This window comes from Pan paniscus, chromosome 1 (assembly GCF_029289425.2).
Source record: "Pan paniscus chromosome 1, NHGRI_mPanPan1-v2.0_pri, whole genome shotgun sequence".
NCBI lineage: Eukaryota > Metazoa > Chordata > Mammalia > Primates > Hominidae > Pan > Pan paniscus.
The window spans coordinates 45,090,780-45,113,079 of NC_073249.2; the positions used below are offsets into that span (position 1 = coordinate 45,090,780).

The 22,300-nt window shown below is 49.5% G+C and overlaps 1 protein-coding gene across 24 annotated transcripts in view; it reads left to right on the forward strand.

Moving 5' to 3' along the window:
• The window catches only part of PLEKHA6 (pleckstrin homology domain containing A6), a 157,823-nt gene that overhangs the window by 92,369 nt on the left and 43,154 nt on the right, over positions 1-22,300 (forward strand). For 20 of the 24 annotated variants that reach the window (XM_008976578.6, XM_034944427.3, XM_063597744.1 and 17 more), the window contains 5 exons: positions 11,423-11,503; positions 12,491-12,605; positions 17,920-18,024; positions 18,685-18,757; positions 21,187-21,287. In XM_008976578.6, the coding sequence (XP_008974826.2) occupies positions 11,423-11,503; positions 12,491-12,605; positions 17,920-18,024; positions 18,685-18,757; positions 21,187-21,287 (475 nt within the window). Of the gene's footprint in view, positions 1-7,809; positions 9,252-11,422; positions 11,504-12,490; positions 12,606-17,919; positions 18,025-18,684; positions 18,758-21,186; positions 21,288-22,300 lie in introns of those variants that run through there. The other 4 variants (XM_057301578.2, XM_057301580.2, XM_057301571.1 and 1 more) reach the window with 3 other exon arrangements.

Below are 22,300 nucleotides of genomic sequence, written 5' to 3' on the forward strand. Positions count from 1 at the left end.
TCTTTCTTCACGGCTGCTGCGTGGCAGGACAGGGGTGGGAACAGCAGTGTCCCTTGTCTGACTGCCTCCCTGCCTTCCTTCTCAGGCCCTCTCTTTTCCTTATGTGGGCTATAGCCAGCAGGTTCTCTAGGCTAGGTCTAGGCCTAGGAGCACCTCTTCTGTTCCTCTGAGATTGTCTTCCCTCCCCTCTGTAAGCCCCGGTTATCAGTGGATGCTCTCTGGCACCTGCTTCTTGTGATGTTTGCTTAGCAACAGGTTGTTTACCTGTGATTTCCATAGGATCCAGGTCTGGATGAGTGCTGGGTGGGGAAGGGGAGGTGCAGGGAAGGAAGAATCCTAAGCCTGCTGTCCTTGGTGGTACTTCCTCTACCCTGTCCTCCTCCATGCCAGCTTCTCCTGCTCTGGACCAAATGGCCCCACAGAAGACCTCCCTTTCCTCCTCCTCCCCCAAGCGTCAGCTAGAGGTTGGCCAATCCAGGAAGGAAAAGGAAAGCAGGAGGGAGGAACAGGTCCTCTGTGTCTCTAGCCTCCTCCCCAACTCTTCTTCCTTCTCCAACTCTTCTCTCCCAGCTTCCTTAAGCTGCTGGATGACCTTTTCCAGTGTTTCCTACCAGGCCAGTGCTGTTAGTAATGATACTTTCAAACTGTGCAGAGGAGTCTTAATGCATGTGATTTAAAAATAATGAGCCTGGCCAACACGGCGAGACCGTGTCTCTACTAAAAATACAACAAATTAGCCAAGCGTGGTGGCCCGTGCCTGACGTTCCAGCTACTGGGGAGGCTGAGGTGGGAGAATTGCTTGAGCTCAGGGAGCGGAGCCTGCGGTGAGCCAAGATCGCACTACTGAACTCCAGCCTGGGATACAGAACAAGAACGTGTCTCAAAAAAAACAAAAACAAAAACAACCAAAAAACCCAACAACAACAACAAAAACAACAAAAAACCCAAAAAACGAAAACAATGGATTGTCCAGATTAATTCTGAGTGAACTTTGGAGTATATCATTTTTGATTTTTAACTTTTTGTTGTTGACAGCAGATTTTCCTTTCTTTTTAGCTTAGTTTAGGTCTATGAGGGAACTTGTATTTACTGAAGACACTGAGCTCATCAGCTGGTGGAAGGATACACTGGCTTGGAATTGCATTTCATAGAATTCAAAACTATTAGAACTGGAAGGTGGCTTAGAGAACATCTAGCCTAGTGCTGTCCAATAGAATGTTCTACAATGATGGAATGTCCTATGACTATTATGTCCCGTATGGTAACCACTAGCTACTGTGGCTCTTGAGACACAGTGAAATGTGGCTAGTGTAACTAGGAACTGAAATTTTAATTTTATTTAATTTTAATTATTCAAGATAGAATACGGCTAGTGGCTATCAACTTGGTGCAAATTTAGGATAGTGCTATTTATTGTATTCCCTTATTTTATTAATGATTATAACATTAGCCACTACTAAACAACTGAATGTGCCAGGCATTCTTCTAGAGGTTTTAAATATTTAGTCCTCTCAGCAACTCCAGTATCGTTACATGTTGCAGGTGGGGAAACTGAGACCCAGAAAGGGACAGTGACTCAGTAGTGGTCAGTTACCAAGACTCCTGACTCTGAGACCACCGGCCTTACCCTTTTCCTTAAGGACAATCCACACGCTGTCCATTCCTTGCCATCATGTGCCAGCTTTTTTCACAACTCTCCAGTCCCTTTCCAGATCTCCCTCTTCCTCTCGGGGGCGTCAGGGGAGCTCACAAAGGATCGTCTCAGTCTGCAGCAAGTGCTCTCCTAGGCACAGTCATTTTCTGGCTGGTTCCTTGGGTGGCCCTTGTTCCTAGGCTCCCTTTGGATCCCCCACCAGCAGGCAGCAGTGCAGGGATATCGCTTTGCCCTCAGAGCCCTTGGCAAGCTCCCCAAGTACAGGGGAAGTTCCAGATTCCTTGCTCCTGGCAAAAGGAGGTGTTCATAATTTCCCACAATCCACCAGCCTCCAGCTTACCCTATTACTCCCAGTCTGAGAGAGAACATCAGCTGAGCCCTCCTTGGGGGCCGGAGGCAGAATGGGTCTCCCTGGGCAGGTGAGGAGCAGCACTAAATTAGAGCCTGCTGTTGCCCCTCAACCCTTGCTGTGCTACCCTCCAGCCGGGAGGCTCCTGCTCTCCAGCTCTGGCTGGTTTACTGCTTTCCTCTTCCCAAGGCAAAGCTTCTGCTTTGTAGACTCTTATCAGAGTCTGGCTGGCCAGTAGGGAGGGGAGGGACAGGAGGGGGCATGAAGCAGATGCACTGTGCACACTGATCCCTGAGAGAGGGATTTGAGGCTGAGCTCCTGTCTCCTTCAGCCGCTATTCAGCATCCCAACTGGAACAGCACGTGCCCCCTCCTCCAGGCAGTGGTGAGCCTGCTGGCCTGCCCTACAGCTGCTCCATCAAACTCAAACAGTTATTCAGTTCCCCTGCGTGTGAGGTGCTGGGCAGGGGCACAGCAATAAAGGCCAGGCTGTGGACAGTGTTTGTGTGGCTGCCCTTCCATGCCCCTACATCCAGGCAGCTGTTGTCAGACTAAAGTTTGTGGGTAGCCCCCAGCCCACATCACACACAGTCCCAGGCCTGTAGCCCACAGATATTACCAGTGAAAGAGTTTGTGGCTTTCATTACTGTGTTCTTGGAGCAGACCTTGAAAAGCTGGCATCTCCCCCTGAACCATGAAGCTCTCTCCTGCTTTCCTAGGGGCAGGGAGCTCAGATTGGGTGCATCGCAGGGACAGAGAGAAGGGAGCCCAAGACTCAAATTTTTCTGACCTCTCCTGTCACTATAGCTGGGACAATGCACCTCAGCTTCCCTGATTCTAAAATGGGCCTTCCTTGCCTCCCTCCCAGTGTAAGGACCAGAGATTGCATGCGTTTTATTTTTCTCTTCATTCCACATGCCTTCAGAGCATCATAACCTTTCTTCCTCTGCTCTCTGGTCCAGTGGGAGATTTGTGTTGTCTGCTGAACAAGGCATCACTCAATACCATTGTTTTACTGTTAAAATGAGAAAACTAAGATACCAGACAGCTTGATTCTCAAATTGCTGGATTGGGAACCAAGAAGGCACTGGTAGCTTTTGAGGATGGGGAAGGAGAGAGATCAGCCAGCTTCATAACTCTCCAAACACCCACTTTGTAAAATTCCTTTCGTTGGGTGGGGCAGGGTGGGGTCGCTGCTCTCCGTAGGACACCAGAAGCAGATCTGCTGAGTTAGGGATGCAGAGACATGGTTTCAGTGACCTTCCATAGACCCGGCGGCGGACAGCTGGGCTGCCTCAGCCACTGAAGGGCAGGGGTTTGAGATTCAACTGAGAGCTGGAAGGCGGCGGGGCGGTGAGGGGGCATAATTAATTATTGCCCTGCCCTGTTACCCCTTGGGATCCGTTCCACATTGCTGGCTGTCAGGAGAAGGCAACTTGGAGGCGAGGGGGCTGGGGCCTTTTTTCTCTGCTTCTGTCTGGCTTAGCTACTGAGGAAAGGCTGAGAGGAGGAAAACCCAGAGCTGTAGGCAGCTGGTTCTCCTTTGAATTCCCCCTCTCTTTAGAAGGGAACAAGAGCACACAGCACAAGGAGGAGCTCCAGGGAGCTGGATTGCCCCAGTTCTCCAAGTTGGGTCAGGGTGAAGGAGAAAGTGTCTCCCAGCCTGCCCATGGCAGCTTCTGGGTGGTAGAATCGCAGTTCCCCACAATTGGAAGACACTTCAGTGTTGAGACAGTTAAGGACTGGCTGTACCCGGGAATGATATTCAATAATTCATCAACCAGAAAGGATGCTGGCCTGGAGTCTTGGAGGGCCCTGTGGTGCCAGGCATTAACTCTTTTGTCTCTGGGTCATGGAGATGTGAGGAGGTCTCAGACCCTGGCCCAGAGATGGGGCAGGGACACTCGAGGGACTTGGGGGAGCAGCTTTTCACCCACCAACATGGAAGAGCTTCAGTATTTGAATCACTGGTATAGTATCCATGTTTTCTCTCATGCACACACACGTGCGTGCACACACATGAGCTTGAACCCGTTACCCTGACTGAAGTACACCTTGTCCTCCTGCCCTCAGTCTGCCATCTTAGGCCTTCCTATCTCCTCTCATAGGAATAAGGGACCACCCAGGCCCAGAGCAGGGGCTGGGAGACACTACAGTGAGAAAATGGGGGAAGGACAGCACCTGAGCTGGAAGGGAAGAAACCTGGACCTGGCCCCCTGATTTGTGATTTCTCTCCCTTGTCCACGGAGCCATCTCTTCTATCTTCTGCCTGTGGTGGGAGCTGAGCTCATGTAGAAGGCCCCCAACCTTCCATAACTGCCCATAACAGGTTTTGGGATGGGGCTGGGGGTGCGGTGAGGCTGGGCAGAGTGAAGCAGGAAAGGGAGCAACATGAGACTTGTCTCCTAGACATGCAGCCGAGTAGCTTAGAACATTTCAATAAACTGGCTTGGGGCAGGGAGGTACCATCTTCTTGACACTTTGGAAATAACTGTGGCATCAAAGGGGGGATGAGCAAGGGCAGAGAAGAAAGGTGAAAGCAAATACAAGGCTGGGTGACAGCCACTGGCAGCTGGTTCCCAGCACCCAGAGAACTGGTATTTTGATCTTCAAGGAGCACATGGAAGAGAGACAGTAGGGGTTGTTGTTTTTAGAGACAGGAGGGTCTTGCTCTGTTGTTTTTTAGAGACAGGGGTCTTACTCTGTTTTTTTGTTTTTTTGAGACGGAATCTCTGTCTGTTGCCCAGGCTGGAGTGCAGTGGCGCAATCTCGGCTCACTGCAAGCTCCACCTCCTGGGTTCACGCCATTCTCCTGCCTCAGCCTCCTGAGTAGCTGGGACTACAGGTGCCCGCCACCAGGCCCGGCTAATTTTTTGTATTTTTAGTAGAGACAGGGTTTCACTGTGTTAGCCAGGATGGTCTTGATCTCCTGACCTCGTGATCTGCCCGCCTCTGCCTCCCAAAGTGCTGGGGTGACAGGTGTGAGCCACCGCCCCCGGCCTTTTTTGTTTGTTTGGTTTTGGTTTTTTTTAGAGATGGGGGCCTTGCTCTGTTGTTTTTTAGTGACGAGGGTCTTTTGCCTCAGGTTGGGGTGCAGTGGTGTGATCATAGTTCACTGCAGTCTCGACCTCCTGGGCTCAAGTGATCCTCCTGCCTCTGCCTCTGAGTAGCTGGGACTACAGACATGTGCTACCATGCCTGGCTAAGGCAGTGTTGTTTGGAGGGGTTCCTTCCCACCTGCAAATACCTAGAAGTGCTGCCAGGGCCTGACCCTCTTTGACCTCTTCTTTATGTGGCAGCAATAGGTAGGAAAACAGAGGGCCTCTGATGAGAAGTGGCTAGGAAAGTGTATTTTCTCCTGGAAATGGCAGGGGGAGCTTCAGGAATCAGGTGCATGAAGATGGCTGGAAACATAAACTGAGTTGGTTTTTAATTGGGACAGGATGCTAAAGCAGATAAGCCTCCTTGAAAATAATGATGAGATCCAGATGGGGAGGCACAGAGCAGGAGCCAACCTTCTCCCCACCTTCCCCTCCTCTGTGGCAGCAGAAATCCTCTCTGGAGCATGGACAGTCTCGGCTTGGAATTTGCTAGCTGGGAGAAAGAAGGAAGTGGAAGGGATGGGACCCCCTTTCCACTTGCCTTGCACGCAAACCTCTCTCCACCTAATGAGCTGTAATGCTGGAAGCCAAGGCGTCCTCAGGATGGGGAAGCCGGGCCAGGGCTAATTCTTTGTCAGCAGATTCTCAGGAGCTATGGAAATGAAGCAGCTTGGTGTACAGCAGATAATCAAGAGAGGCCCAGTGGGTGGAAGGAGTGGAGTATTTCTCCAGTCGTTCAATATTGATCACAGTGGGGTTCTGGGCATCCAGCCTGGGAGTGTGTGTGCATGTGTAAACATACATGCCTGCAAAAGATCGTGAAACTTGGATTAATTTTGCCACTCTTGACAGTGTAGTACCAGGTATACTGCACGTGGAGGCTGACTCTCCAGGGGGATGTTTGGAGATGAAGCAATGCAGAGTTATCTCTATGTGAGGTACTGTAGGGGTTGAGGATGTCTCTTGAACTACAGGAAAGCTTTAAATAGGTGCAGAGACAAAGGCCTGGAAAAATAGAGAGGATCTGCTTCTTTTCTTTGTAATTTATTGCTCTTGAGACTTCCAGAGTGCCTGCCCCTGGCACTCCCAGCCTGTTCCCCATACACGATCTTCTTAAGCCTGGGACTAAGTATTTTTCATTTTTTCGCTCCTGCATCTGGCATATATCTTAATTTGTTTTTAAGTAGAATGATCATAGCCATTATCTCTTCTGCAAAAAATGGTCTACATCTTGAAAGTTTACAGCTATTATTTCATAGAATTAGTATATGTGCTGGTGAAGTGAGCACTATTATTTCATATAGTTAGAAGGTACCTCATTTACACATGAGAAAACTAAGGGCCCAAGAAATAAAGTCATATTCCTAACTCAGGTTGGATCTTGGACTGAATGTTTGGTCCTGCCATGTTTGTTTCCACTGATGGCACTGCCATCAGGGCCACCCTCATTGTGGATAAGTGACCACCTACTGGACTGCTCTGGAGTTTAGGGCTGTTTCTACCTCCACCGCACAATCTCCTTTACCACTTGAGATTTTCCCTTCTCTCGGGTGGAATTTGAAAGGTCCATTTGGATATGTATTCATGGATTCATAATCATTTGTCCTTGACAAATGGAAGCCTTTTGACATCCCAAAAGGAAGGAGAGAAGAAGGAGAAAACGGATTACCTGTCCTTGTTTCCCTTTTTAATGTTCTGCCTCTTGTAAGTTCTTCTTGATGTCTAACTATAAGGAAAATTTGCCATACTCTGCAGTTTATTGGCAAAGGGAAAGAACTGCTGCTAGACATTCTGTGTGCAGACTTAATTCATAGGAGTTCAGAGCTCTCGATGAGCAGGGGAAGCCCCTGAGCCTTCCTTCGTTCCTACTCCCTTGTGCTATCTTTACAGGGCATAGGAGAAGTAATTTAACTTGCAGCTTAAGCAAAGGCTGTGGGAGGCCCCTGAGCTCAGCTTGAAGTGAAAGGGGATATTTTTGCCTTCTAGAGGAAGAAAGCTCATTTTCCCAAAGCACCCCTACCCCCTCCTCCTTCTGTGCAGATGAGCTTAATTTTCTTCCCCTCCTACTGAAGGTGGATCAAAGCCAAGCTATGTATTCAAGGGGGAGCTAGGCAGGGAAGCTGAGTGAGGGGGCGAGGGGGCAGAAGCAAAGCTTCTCTCATGGAGAGGAAGTAATTAATTTTAAGAGAGAGCTAAGATAGGGAAGCCCTCGGTGATAGAATGTCAAACTCCAAATGCAGGTGGTTAAAAATTAAGTCAGGGCTGGAGAGTTTCTATTATTCATTCATTCAACAAATATTTATCGAGCACCTGTTATGTATGGGCAGGAACCTCAAGCCGGCATCAGGAGAGGGCCCAAGAAACTGGATTAGGGACGGGGAAAGGATGTGATCTGAAAACCGAGGCCTCCTGTCACCAGGATAAATCATTTGCAAAAGTCCCACGAAATAGCTGACTATATTGACCTTCTGGATTTAAGATTAAGCTGTTTAAATATCAGCAGCGGTTGACCCCAGTTACATCCTACCAACTTGTCTCATTATGGGTTAAATAATAATGTTGTCCATTTTCTTTTCCATTCACTGATCACATTATTCCCCAATCAAGTTCTTGCTCGATCCAAAAAATTAGATTAGCCCCTTCCTTTCAGTGTCTGTTGTGACATCACAGAATTGCCATAGCAACAGACTGTGATGTCAACAGACTGCCTGGTGCTGCTAAAAAGAACCACGTTGGTCAAAAAAGGAATCTGTCACGTGAAGACAAAATGGAATAATATAGAAAGCCAGAGGAACTGAAACGTGATATCAAAAAGAACATCTTGGCAGGATAAGATAACAGTGGGTCTGGAGCCTCCTTTGCTAGAACTCTTTACAGAAAACCAAGGAACTTAATGAGGATTGATTGGAGAACAGGCTTGCCTAGAAGCAGGGGGATGGCAGAGATGACCTTCGGAAGGCCCTTGCAGTCCAGGGATCCTAAGACATGAAGGACATTAGGAAAGCGGGGAGCGCTGACCATCTTTAGCCGCTGAAGAATTCAGGGGAATTAACATCGATACAAACCTCCTTGCTTCTGAGCAGATCTGACAGTCCCCAGCTGGAATGTATCATCTCGTGTCTGGGAAGATTTTCAGCCATAAACACACAGTGACCCCCTCTCAAGCCCCATTTGCTGCCCTCTTCCTTGCAAGCCTTGAGAGGAAGCTCTCCTTTAGTATTGCCTGAGCAGCCCCATCCTAGCCACCAGCTCTGGTTCCACAACATCCACGCCCATCTGGTCGACTTGCTTCTCATCGGTAGGACCGCCACACAGGGAGGGAAAGCAACCCCGTGCTGTCTGAGGGGAGCAAGTCGGAGGGACAGGGGCAGAGGACCTTCATTCATTATGCTCCTGTCCACACAGAAGAAGGCTGGGCAGGCTGACAGAAGAGAAAGGAGACCTGCTCAATCAATCTCAGCTTCTCAGCAGCGGCAGCAATAACAGCAGATGAATCTGGAGCTTCATTTAACCCTTATGCCCACAGGATCTGAAGGATCTCTGAGAAGCAAGTTGATTTTCAGCTCAGGAGCCTGTATTGTGGGTTGAGAACTGGGGAGGCAGGAGGACTGTCTCCCTACAGGTCGGGCTGGCATGAGTTTCAGCCGTGCAGATGGGAATGCAGCCCCAGACTCCTTCACCCGTCCAGCTACTCTGCGTCCTTAGCTCACTGAGGTCGGACTACCTGGGAGTGCTACACCTGCTCCGTGTATGCCTGTCTCTCCATTTCAGCATTTTCTCCTTGGGGTGCTGAATGGGGAGGATCTCATCCCCTCCTTGTTTATTCTGCCTCCAGTCCTCTGACCAGTAGCATTCTGGCCGAATACCAGGAAGCCACAGGCCTACTAGGGCACCTAGGCGACCCCTACCACCACCCAAGGAGAGTGCCCTCCTGGTTCTCCAGAGCCAGAGCCAGGAGGAGGGGGAACTGCTAGAGACTCTGCCACCGATCACTCTGCATCTCTGCCACAGCCTTACAAGTTGGACCAGAGGACTTACTTCTCAGAGGCATGGTAGGATCAGGGTGGCCGGCGGGTCCTCTGAGGCTGCCAAACTGGGGACGGAGCTGCCAAAAAGATGTTGAAGTTTCGGGCTGATCGACGGGTCAGGTAGGGATTTCTTCCACGGATCATGAGCCAAGTCAAGTCAGAGCAAGCTGAGTTGGCAGCTCATCCTGCTTGGATCCGGGGGCTTCAGAGTGAGGGGTCTGCTTGAGATGACCTGCAGAAGGAAGCATAGTTAGGTCAATGGTTGCTGCATTGCAGTGCTTGTGAAGGGGAAGCTATTTTGAAATTGGTAGTGCTGGGATAGAATGAGGACGTCATTTGCAGGGGTTGCTGGGTAGGAAAGTCTGGGGCTGGGAGAGATGTGCCATTCCCTAGAAGTCTTGTGATGGTTGGCAGCAGACTGTGTGTGTATGCTTCTCTGTGTGTGTGTGTGTGTGTGTGTGTGTCTGTGCCAGTGCCTGCAGGGAAGATTCCAGCAGTTACCATTGGGAACACACAGAGCAGAAGGAGACTGGAGGGTCAGGGCAGGGGGCGGGTGCCCTGCACCACTGAGAAAAAGCAGACAACTTGACACCTCAAAGGACACCGTAGTTGCCACAGACTGCTTGCCCCCCAGACCACCAGATGGGACAGATTTAGGGGCAGACAAGGGTAACGGGAAACAGTTGCCCTTCCTTGCAAAGATCCCCTGTGATTAAATTGAGGAGTGTGTCCTTGTTGGACCTGGGAGGGAGGTGGGAATAAAGTTTGGGAAGTGGGGAGTGGATTATCAACGTGCTAGACTCAGAACCCAGGCCTGGTGGACACGCGCCTGGTTTTGGGTCCTGGCTGGCAAGCCTGGGCTGCGAAGCCCAGATTTCCACATAGACTGTAGGCACTGCCTGCTGTGCTTTTATCTCCTGCATGTCTTTGGATTACATCTGAGCATGATAGCTTTGGAAACTGAAAAAAACACTCTTTGATATTATCTTTAGCTTTAGCAGACAGCCCAAGGGCTGGGATGTGTCCTGGGCTATTGAAAGGGGGCCCCCAAAAGGTTATTTTCCTTCTCTGATGCAACTGAAGGGACTAAGCTAAGATCTCCTTCCTCTGCTGCTGGCTGACCTGCCACTTGTCAAGCAGAGCCAGCTCTTTGCTGTGGATGTGCTTGAGTGGCCCTGTCTCCGTGGCCTCTGTCCCAGTGCCTGTTCCTTGCGGGAGTTTGGCACCTACTCTGGGTTCTCACAGTATTTCTCAAGAGGAATGGGTGAAAAGGCCCTTAACTCATCTAGTCCCTCCACTGGCTGAATGCTTGAATCTCCACTGCTACATTCTTGCCAAGTAGTCACCGCTTACTGGATCCATCTTGGGGGTTGCCATTATGGCTTAGACCGCTGCATCAGCCCCTCTGCGCTCTGTCTGCTGCCTTCCTCCCCATCTCCCCTGAGAGCCTCCTGGGGAACTGTCCTGACACTCAGCCAGCCGGAGGAGCCACAGCAGGTCTTCCCAAGGAGCCTCCACGATGCTGCTCCCCATCTGCCTCTGCACCTACCCCCCACCCCCCAACCCCTGGGTTCCTGCTCCCTTCTGCTTCCTGGCAGGCCGTCCTCACAATGCCCTGCCCCTCTCCTGGCCACAGCATCCCTTAATGAGACTGGACTGTTGAGCCAGCACTGACCTTCATGCCTGACAGCCCCTGAGGTCTCAATGACATCAAGCAGCCCTTAGACAGGAGACCCTGGACTTAGGGTGTGGGTGGGTCCAAGCCCAAGCTCAAGAATGGAATTTTTTGAGCTCCCATTTCCTTTTAAGAAAGAGACAGAGCATAAAGCAGGAGAAGGAGGAGGAGTCCAAGGTCACAAGAAAGTTTTTTCAGCAAATAATGGGGGAGCTTTTTTTTCTTGTGGCTCACTGGCAGACGCCGTCCCTGGGAGAGAACCTGCCATGCATGAGGTCCTGATGTGCTGAATTGGCTGTTGGAACCCCTCTTCCCCACACTTAGGATAACCACTGAAATAGTTCAGTGTGGCTTATTTCCAGCCTCAGAGAACTCTAGTAAGTAGTTACCACTGACTAGTGGGAGGTGACCAGGCTTCATTTCTTCCTTCCCCCACCCCACCCCCACCCTCATCCAGATGTCAGCCCAGGCCTCCCATGGATCCCCCTGGAGGACAGAGGCACAAGCTCCTTACATGATCACCTGTCCCTGTCACCACCCAGGGTCTGTCCACGCATTGGCTTTTGTCTCTGCCTTCTTCATCTTTACCACAACTCTTCTGTCTTTCCCTCTACAGCCACAATGAAAGACGGAACACATTTCTACACCCAGTGACTGGCCAGGTCCCAGAGGAAAACAAAAAATTTGACTTGAAAATGTAAGTGTGTCCCCTACTTGCTGTTTGGGCTTTCTGCCCTTAACCACTACCATCCCACTGCCTCCTTGCAGCTGGAAAGCAGAAGGCAACAGGGAGGGGAAGGAAAGCAGAAGGGCTTTGCAGTCACTCACCTCGGTTCTGAGGACTGGAAGCATCTGAGACCCATCTGGCTTGACACCCTCATCCACTTTTCCTAGGGTCTAGCAAAAGCCAGGGTGGTGCACCCCGCAGGTTGAGCTGATGGAGTAGAAGACAGGTATGAGGCTGGCATAGCACCCAGGGGCCTTTGACAGAAGCGCTGAGAAAATCTGATATGATCATGAGAGCCAAATGCTAATTCCTCTCACTGTGGATCCTGGCTCACCAAATGAAAGGAGAAAAAAAGAAAAGAGGATAATTAATCTACTCTCATAGGCCACTAAGCAGTTGTGTCTTTTAAAGTAGAAGGAAAGGATTTCTAGAGCCCCAGGGTCTAGATTTTAAAATAAATATCCAGGGCTGGGAACAGGTGGCTCATGCCTGTAATCTCAGCATTTTGGGAAGCTAAGGTGGGAGGATCACTTGGGTCCAGGAGTTTAAGACCATCCTGGGCCACATAGTGACACCCCGTCTCTCTAAAAAAAAAAATTAACTAGGCATGGTGGCCCATGCCTGTGGTCCCATCTACTCTGGAAGCTGAGGTGGGAAGATCACTTGAGCCTAGGCATTCAAGGCTGTGGTGAGTCTTGATTGTGCCGCTGTGCTACAGGCTGGGTGACACAGCAAGACCCTGTCTCAAAAAATAAATAAAATAAATGTCCAAGATCCCTGACATATAATTTCAGAAAGGCTAAAGGAGTGGCTGAGGTGACCCCTCAATGGCACTCAGGAGATCTAATTTTGTGCTGATGCTGAAACAGTGGGTGGCAGGGTGTGGAAAAAGGATGGGCGGTTTCCATTGTTTCTTGGATCTCACCAATCTCTTTTCTCTGGTCGACTTGAAATCAGATCGGCCTTGGACATGTCCAATAAAACAGGTGGGAAACGCCCGGCTACCACCAACAGTGACATACCCAACCACAACATGGTGTCCGAGGTCCCTCCAGAGCGGCCCAGCGTCCGGGTAAGTCCAGCCCTCAAAGCAAGCTGTTGGGCTGGAAACATCTTCAGTGCATGTTTAGTGGGATCTCTGGGAATCCTAGGAAATTGTAGCCTGTCCAGCTATTTCTGCAGGCTCCAAGAGTAGGCAAGGTGACCCAGGAAGAGAGTGGAGAGTAGGAAGGGAAGAGGGCTCAGGTCAGAACCTTGTAGAAGACCAACATCTAGACCAGGGGTTCTCAACCTCAGCATTGCTAGCAGTCGGGGTTGGATGATTCATCGTGCTATGAGACTGTCCTGTGCATTGTAGGATGTTGAGCAGCATCCCTGGCCTCTGCCCACTAAATGCCAGTAGCACCTCTTTTCCAGGGGTGACTGTCAAGGATGTCTCCAGACATTGTCAGTTGTCCCTTGGGGACAAAATCTCCCCAACCTCATTGAGAACCACTGGTCTTGAAGGGTAGTCACGAAGGTCATGGTGATTGAGAGCTCAGAGAGGGGGAAGGAAGGAAGAGAGCCCCAGGAGAAGGAAGTCTAGAGAAGAATGTCGCAAAGAGGGCCAGGGAGACAAAGGCTGAAAGTGTCCTCTGGGTTTAGCAGCAATGTGGTCACTGGGGACCCTGACAAGGGCAGTTTGAGTGGTGTGAGAAGAGCAGAAGGCAGGCTGGAGAGGTAAAAGGGGGGTTGGGAGAGGAGATGTAGAAAGAGCATAGCATAGAAACTGCTCTTCTAAGGAACTAGAAAACAAATGGTAGTATATCATCACATAATGGAGCACTTGCCAAAAATTAAAATGAACTGGAGCTGTATGTATTAACAAGGATAAATCCTGAAAATATAATGTTGAGTAAAAAGCAAGTGGCAGAATATGAGAAATATGATATCACTTATGTAAATGTACAGACATGAAAAGCAGTACTACATATTTATAGGAACATCTGCAGTAGAAGTGCATAATCATGGACAGGAAGACTAATTTTGGGTCAGTGGTTGCCTCTAGGGAGGAAGGAAAGGTAATGAGACTGGGGAGGGGCTTGAGGGAGTTTTAGCTCCAGTTGTCTTGTTTTATTAGGGAAAAACAACATGAAATGATGATCATCATATTATTCCCTACTTTTCTGAAATGTTTGAAATACTTCAAAAAAGTGTTTTTAAAGACACTTGACTGTGATGGGAAATGGAAGGGCAGGGAATGGAAGCTAGAAGGTAACGCAAGACTGGAGGGAGGTTTCATTTGTTGGTTTTGTTTTAAGATGTCAGAGGCGTGAGGGGAACAGGCCAGTAGGTAGTAGGTCCAGGAGAAAGAGGACAGCCAGTAAGTCACATTTCTATGGAGACAGAGGGAGTCAGATGCAGAGGTGCTGTTAGACTGGATGGGGAAAAGCCACCTCTTCCTGAAACTGCATTAAAAAAGGCATGTGAGGTTAGGGAGTGGGTGTCTAGGAAATTAAAGAGACTCTCACATGATGTCCTCAACTTGTGCAGAAAAGTAGGAGGCAGGGTTTTCTCCTGAGAGGAATGGGGTGGGCGGGGAAGCATCAGGTGCGGGACTGGGAGCTTGAAAATACGTGATACATGTGCCACATTTTCTTAATCTGGGGAAGGGGGAGGGATAGCATTAGGAGATATACCTAATGTAAATGACGAGTTAATGGGTGCAGCACACCAACATGGCACATGTATATATATGTAACAAACCTGCACGTTGTGCACATGTACCCTAAAACTTAAAGTATAATAATAATAAAAAAAGAAAATACGTGATACAGGTTTGGGAAACAGGAACGATGGTCAATGAAGGACACATGAAATGTTGCCCTATAACTTCAAAGGATCATCTGGGGCGGTCAAGTGTGATTCTGTGCAGCCCTAAATCTGCAAGTTTGTGTGGTTTTCCTCCAGCATGCTCATAGCCTGGCTGTGAGAGCAGGGAAGGCAGGTAGCTGGATTAGCCTCAGTTTGCCGAGAAGCTGTGGCAGAAAGATAGGAGGCCAGGATATTCAGGAGTTAGTGGGAGGTTGTCTGGAGTGGTAAACTATGGGTGGCAGTCTCTAGGCCATGGAGAGAGGAGGTAGAATTATGAGTGTTGGACTGAGAGAAAAGGGAAGGATTTAGAGATTTGCATAGGGTTGTGGTGACTTCTTCCAATGGCAAATCTCAGTCATTATATGTGTATTTTTGTTAGTAATGTTCAGATAATAATGTTATTTCCCAGTTGTGGGAGTACTTTATAATAAAGGCCAATTTCTTCCTTACTTCCTTCTACAAACAGTTGCTGAGTGCTTGTTATGGCTGGATACCTTGCTGGCTCTGGTGATAAAGAGATGAAAAAGACAAAAGTTCCTCCCTGCAAAGAGCTCATGGTGCAATGGAGGAGATAGAAAGCTGCATTGTGACAGGTTTTAGGCAAGGGGTGTCCAATCTTTTGGCTTCCCTGGGCAACACTGGAAGAAGAAAAATTGTCTTGGGCCACACATAAAATACACTAACACTAACAATATCTGATGAACTAAGAAAAAAAGTCATAATGTTTTAAGAAAGTTTGTGTTGGGCTGCATTCAAAGCCATCCTGGGCTGCGTGTGGCCCACGGGCCATGGCTTGGACTGTACAGATGTGTGGAGAGTAGTGTGCAGCTAACCACTCAGGGGGATCAGGACTTCGTGGAGTGGGGGAGTCTGCAGCAAACTTTAAAGCATAAGTTGGGATTTGACAGTGGCCAAGGGAAGACGGGTCCTCCCCCAATGCCAGGGAGCACACTGGGAAAGGCATGGGAGGATGGAGAGAACCAGAAGCAGGGCCTGTCTGGTGAAGGGGCAGAAGGTGGGTGACAGGCCCTGCCATATCTCACAAACCTGTCCTCTGTGCTGTGCTGAGGAATCCAACCTCTCTCTTAAGTGATGAGTGCAAGAGAGAAATAGGATTATTTGTGTTTTGGAAAAAAACCTTAGTTCATTGTAGAGGGCGGACAGCAAGAAGTGATGAGGACCTTTAAGACCACGGTAGTGGAATTTGAGAGGCAAGAGCAGATTTGAGAACTATTAAGAAGACAGACTCATCAGCCCTGTATACACGATTGTGTAATGGAACAGAGGAAGGAGGGACCTATGTAAGATAACGTGGAGTTCTGGGGTGGGTGGCTAGGTGGCTCATGGTACCATTCACCAAGATGAGAAGTGCAGAACAGGCTTGGTTAGAAAGAAAATGAGTTCAGTTTTGCACTTACTTAATCCTGGCGGACAAGCAGGTATAAAATGGGTTGAGCTGGAAGACAGGTCTTGGCTATATATAGCTTAGGGAGATTGTATCATATTGCTTATAGCTCAAGCAATGGGTATGGATGAGGTAACACAGGCACGATGTAAAAATGAGAAAATAAAAATAAAATAATAAAAGTGTGATTGCGGCCCACCAACACTTGGAGAGTGGAAGTAGAGGAGATTGAGAAGGAGTGGCCACAGATGGAGGTATTGAAAGGGAAACAATAGTCTTGTAGAAATCCAAAGAAGAGTTTCAGGAAAGTCAGAAAGGTTAAGACTGCCCAGTGCTTTAGAGTGAGTGGCCTTAATTCCATAACAGTGCAACAGCCATTTCAGAAAATAGGTAGAGGAGGTTTAAGAGTGTTGGAGGGAGAGAAAGTTGAGACTCTTCCCAGGAGCCTAGGACTGAAGAGTAAGTAAGGGAAGGTATTACCTCACAGTGGACATTGGGTGTATTGAAGGGGGAATTTGGGTATGTGTGTGGGAGCATGAGAGAGAGACAGAGACATTTTCAGATGGAGAGACTTGAGTGCATTTGCTAAGGAGAAGACATCAGTGGAGGAGGAAGCATCAGAAACATATTTGAGAGGAGATGATCGGTGGAGCTAAGTCTCAGAGGACACAATGGGTTAGAAGTGTTTAGCCTTGGAAGGAGGGCAGCACCTCTTCTTTTGACATTGGAGGGGAAGAGGCAAAGATAGTGTAAGGACAGTCATTTTCTAGGTAAAAGGGTGTGACATTGAGGGAGTGCATGTCTAATAGCCTCAAATTTCTCTGTGGAGGAGCAGGTCCATTGTCGGGAGGACAGAGGCAGGGGAGGTCGGGGGGCTGGGAAGGATGGTGAGGGTGTGGGGTGGAGCTGCCATCTGGGACTGAGCCTCCTGGGATTGGGACTGTGGCTCTGTGGCAACCTCATCCGTATGGCAGTGCGATTTTTTTTTTTTTATTCTCCAGCAGCACCATAATCTGGCTATGAGTGCAGGGAGAGTAGACAATTTGATTAATTTAGAGTGCCGTATTGAGTTTTAGAGAAGGTGAGGTAGGAAGACAATAGATGAGGTTTCTGAGAGCCCGGTTGATATACTCCACCATGGGGCCAGGCTTTGTAGGGAAGTAACGAAAACTGGGAGGAGCTGATGGGTCCAGAAAAAAAGACAAGAATTGAGGAGCTGGGGACCTCAATGGAGTAGAAAAGCTGGTGTTGAGTTAATGGAGTGAGAAAGCCCAAAGGGTTGAATGTTGGGATCAGAAAGCAGGAATCCTGGAAGTGAAGATGTTAGCCGCAGAGGGCTTGGGGTGCTGAGAAGATTAAAGGTGTAGCCCTGGGAGCATCGCTGGAGTGCAGGTGGAGGGTGCTGGAGCCGGGGACATCAAGGCTGTATAAAGTTAGGGCATTGATGGGTCATGCTCCTGAGCAAGGAGATTTTCCACAGTGATGCAGGACAGAATGAAGAGGCGGACTAACATCAAAACCCTTAGACTGAAAGAACGATTGAGAAGCGGACAGTGATGAGAAGGATTAAACAGTGGGAGATCAGGCAGTGGTGCTTCCAGAAAGGTGGAATATTGCCAGAGTGTGGAAGAATGACAGGGTCCACGTGGCAACACAGAGCTAGGAGAACACCCGTCTCTCCTCCTGGCTCTGTGTTATGTTGGGCATGAGATGACGAACGGGACTCCCAGAGCAGGAGGATGCAGGGAGTCAATTTCCAGAACACACTGTGGAAGAGAGAGGGAGTAGGAGGTTGGGAGTAGGATAGGCCAGAGTGAAATTGGAAATCTTATTATTTTCACCTCCAAAAAAAAAAAAAAAAAGGCTGTGAGACAGGGAGGACTATTATTTTATTTTTTGGAACTATTATTTTGAGCCCTATTTTAGAAATGAGAAAAATTGCCAAAGAACTGAAAGTCCCTGCTCTTGAGTTAGTAATAGATCCAAGATTCACACCTGGGCCCCTTGGTGTGAGGGCACCCCAGGGTTAACCCTAGGGAGAAGCAGCTCTAGCAGGGGTGGCTCCCTTGCAGATAGAGCAGGATGGAGGAGACTGGGGACCTAGATCAGCTTCTCTCTCTGCCCCCAGGCAACTCGCACAGCCCGCAAAGCCGTCGCCTTTGGCAAGCGCTCACACTCCATGAAGCGGAACCCCAATGCACCTGTCACCAAGGCGGGCTGGCTCTTCAAACAGGTGAGGCCACCCTGCGGTTCTGGCCACCGTAGCCTCCACCTTCTCCTCACAGAATAAGGATTCCTCTGTGCTTATGACAGGCTGTGTATTTTTTTGGTATGTCCCCCTGCTGTCTCTGTGAATGAGTCTCCTAATTTTATAAAGGCTCAGAGAAACTGAGTATCTTCCCAAAATCACACAGAAAAATTTGTGTCAAACTTGGGAACCCAGCCTGGTTTCCTGATGGACAGATGCAATGACCTTGAAACATGCTGAATCCCCAACCCCATGGGAACAACCCACTAGCTCCCCAGCAGGTCCTGCTTATTATGGTGGGGGGTAGGGGTGTCTCCTGCTAGTCTAGGGTCCACCGATTGGCACCAGATTGGCCTTGCCACTATCCCTGCCTGCCCTTCCACTCACTCATTCTGCCCATCTCTTGCCCCTGTTATCCTCCCCAGGGGAGGCACTGAATGACAGAACTGGAAGGTCACAGGCAACAATCTAATGTCAGTTCCTTGCCTCTGAGGTCTCCAGGGGTTGCTGCCGTGCATTAACAGCAGAGCCGCAGCTAGGGCCAGGATGTCCTTATAATTGGCACTGTGCCCTTTTCCCTGCATCCCATCTCCTCGTCCACGTCCAGCTTGCAGCCCTCACATCTGCCTCTCCCATGTCCCGCAGGCCAGCTCCGGGGTTAAGCAGTGGAACAAGCGCTGGTTCGTCCTGGTGGATCGCTGCCTCTTCTACTATAAAGGTGAGCTTGGCCCTTGGACTGGCAGGGATGGCAGGAAGCCAGGACCCACTACTCTTTCTCATTCTGCCATATCCCCGAGCTTGGCTTTGGATGGGCACCAGCAGGGCAGATCTCCTCACTGTGGTCCTGGCACCAGTGGCAGCAGGATAAAAACAAAGCTCACTTGTTCACTCACACACTCACTCACTCACCCATTCAGTTCACATTCAACAATGCTTGCTAGGTTTCAGGCAGAGTTCCAGCGATACACTGGGTGAACAAGGTGGTCATATGGCTGGTGAAGTCCTGGAGGAATGGGGAGAGAGGATGAGCACAAAGAGGAGGAGGTCACTAGTCACTACTAGTAGGTCACCTACTAATTGGAGCTTGTGTGTGGCCTTTCCTCCTGTCCCACTGGAATGCACAGTCCCATCTGTGAAGGCAGGAACTTTTGTCAGTGTTGGTCACTGCTGTATCCACAGCACCTAAAACACTACCTGCCATTTAGTCGGTGCTCAGTCAATACTGAATGAGTGAACATGTCCTCCGGCTTCACCTTCTCTGCTGACCCCAACACCCTCTCCCTACTCTCTATTTTTAAAAGTTGTGCCAAGGCAAGCTGAGGGCACCAGCAAGGGTTGAGGTCAGTGATGGTGGCGCCATGTGGATGCAGGGGAGGAAATAGGAGTGAGGGATGAGAGGAGAGAGGGTACAATTGTTATGAAGCAGGAGAGGCTCTTTCCTTCACTCCCTTGGCCCAGGAAGGCACAGCCCTGATTTCCAGTCCTCGTGGGAGCAATTCAGTGAATCATTAACTTTGGCAAACAAAGGTTGTACCCAGTGACCCTGCAGAGCACTGCTGTTGCTGGTTGCTGTATTGCAGCCACCTGAACCCCAAGGAGGGAAATCAGGAAGGGGCTGAGCATACAGAGTCCAGTCCCAGAGAAAAGCCCAAGACTCAGGGAGAGGAATCTGCCCAGGCCCAGGACCGAGGTGCTGAGCCTCCAGGATATGGGGCCACAGTGGAGCCAGAGTGGGAATGAAACTGGAGGAAAATTGGGGGTCTCTGCACAGGAGAGTCTTTGGGAAGCAGTGGGGGTAGAACCTCAAGGAGCTGAGAACCCAAAGGCTCAGGACACACCAAAATGGGGGCCACTGTTCACAAAGAGATGGACCCAGGACTCCCCTAAATGCTGGCCTGGACTCTGTCATGCAGGGGTTCCATCTCTGGAGGACAAGAGCCTCAGCTCTCCTGAAGGCAGCCCTGGGGTCCAACCCCAAGTGCCTCCTATTACTCTGGTTTACCCCTTCCTCCAGGTACCATGCTGGGGTCCAAACAGAGAAGCTGATCTGTGGGCCAAGTATCGTGTAGATGTGATGAGTAGGAGGAGAAGCAGGGCTTAAGGAGTTTATAACCCTACAGAGGTTTCTTCTGAACCCTAGCCAAAGGCTTTTCAGAGTCCCCAGCTTGGGGAACAAATAGTGATCCCAGGGAATTGGAGAGGGCCTTGCCATGGTCTCATAATTGTCCCCCCCACTGTCCCACAGAGCACTCCCCGCCCTTTCTTGCTTCCTGCTTCCAGCTGGGGCCCGACTGGCCAATCCATCAGGCTCCTTTGGAGATCCGGGATGAATTATGTAATAGCTGGACTGTTAGCCCAATCCCAGGGAGGAGAGGGCCAGAGCACTCCATGCAGGGGTGCCTTTTCCTGTGGAGACATAGAACCTCAGCAGGGATCTGCAGCAGGAAAGGGCAAAGCAGGCTCTGAGTGCCAGGGAGAACCTTAGAAAGAGTTACCCAGAGGCACCAGAGAGCAGAAGGTGGGATAGTCCACTCTACAATGATCTATCCCATCACCTTGTTACATATGTCACTGCTGGGATGGTCTCATTTAGCGAGGCAGGATAGATAGGATAGTGGTCAACAATGCTAGCTTTGGAGTTCAGTTTTTGTGTTTGAAGACCAATTTTACCACTTGTTGCCTAAGTAACCTTGGATAAATCATCTAACCTCTTTGTGTCTCAGCTTCCTTACCTATAAAATGAGGGTAATAATAGTACCTTCTCATAGGTTTGTTGGGAGGATTAAATCCATTAAGGCATTTCACTTAGAACAGTGCCTGAACGCTTCCAAAATATCAGCTGTTATTTCTTTGTTTATTTGTGCACTAGAATGCAAATTCCTTTAGGGTAGGCACTACTTCTCTCTTACTCACCTCTGTAGTCCCAGTGTCTGGAACAGCATCTCCAGGGCCACCACACTCCCTAACTCCAGGGAGTGTCCTCTCGGAGCATGTGTGGTGGCCCTGAGTGCCTGACAAACAGGAGGTGAACAACAAATATGTATTGATATTTATCAGGGAGGGACAACACACTCCTCCCCACCCCTGGCGCACGCGTGCACGTGCACACACGCACACACACCCTTCTTGTGCCTCTCTCCCTGACAGATGAGAAGGAAGAGAGTATCCTGGGCAGCATCCCCCTCCTGAGCTTCCGGGTAGCTGCAGTGCAGCCCTCAGACAACATCAGCCGGAAACACACGTTTAAGGTCAGTTGGCCTTCCCTTCCCAGGGCAGGTGGGGAAGGAAGGCCTGCTCTTCTAGAGCCTATGGGAATGGAGAAGGGCCAAGAGCCATCACTCTAAGGAATCCCAGGTGGTGGTGGTCATAGCAGTGGTGGTGGGTGGGGGGAGGAGGAGTAGTAATGGCCCCTAGACTCAGCACAGTCTCTTGTAAGGCTAGAGCAAGGCTATGCTGGGACCTTCCTCCTCTCTTGGGGGTTGGGTGGGCAATTCTCCTAAGAGTGGGCCAGTAGAGATGTGTTTCAGCAGCACCACAGTTGTTACTGGGGCAGGAATAGTTATGTTCTTAGTCCTTGGACTTTTTGCCCAGTTCCTGCCCCTGGGAAATCCCTCTGGGCAGAGGCAGGAGCTGTGGCTGGTGGGTTCTGAGACCTTTTCTGGAAAGGCTTCCTCCCCACCGTGGTTTCAGGAAACTGGACCTACCCCCAAGTCAAACTTACTCAAATTTCAATCTTTAACGAATATTAGAAGTTGAGTTTCATTCCACAAGAGCTGCAAATCTTATGAAGAAACCATTTGAGAGAACAAGTGCACAGGAAAATGGGCCTTTCCTGCCTGCTCAATATCACTGCCTTGAACCCCTGGGGAGCCACCCGTTAAAGATGTGCCTGCAGCTGGCTCATCCTAGGCCAGTGTTTTTCCACATTTAAAAATTCATGACCCATCAAAAACTATAAAAATCTCATGCCCTTTTGTATTTTATGATGTAAAAATCATAGGTCCCTTTTCATTTTCCAAATATAAAATTATAATACCAACCACACATTTTCTTGGTACAAAGCCCTCTCTCCCCTAATTGACAATTGCTGTCCAAGACCCTTCAAAGCTATGATATTAGATGACTGGATCTGTAGGTCACTCCTTGAGCTTCTAGAGCCTTAGAAGAAGGGACTCTGTCCCTTCCTGTCCTTCAGGCTCCAGTCACCTGGCCACAGAAAAGAGCTGGGCAGCATGCACAGGGCCCACTACAGGGAGCAAGG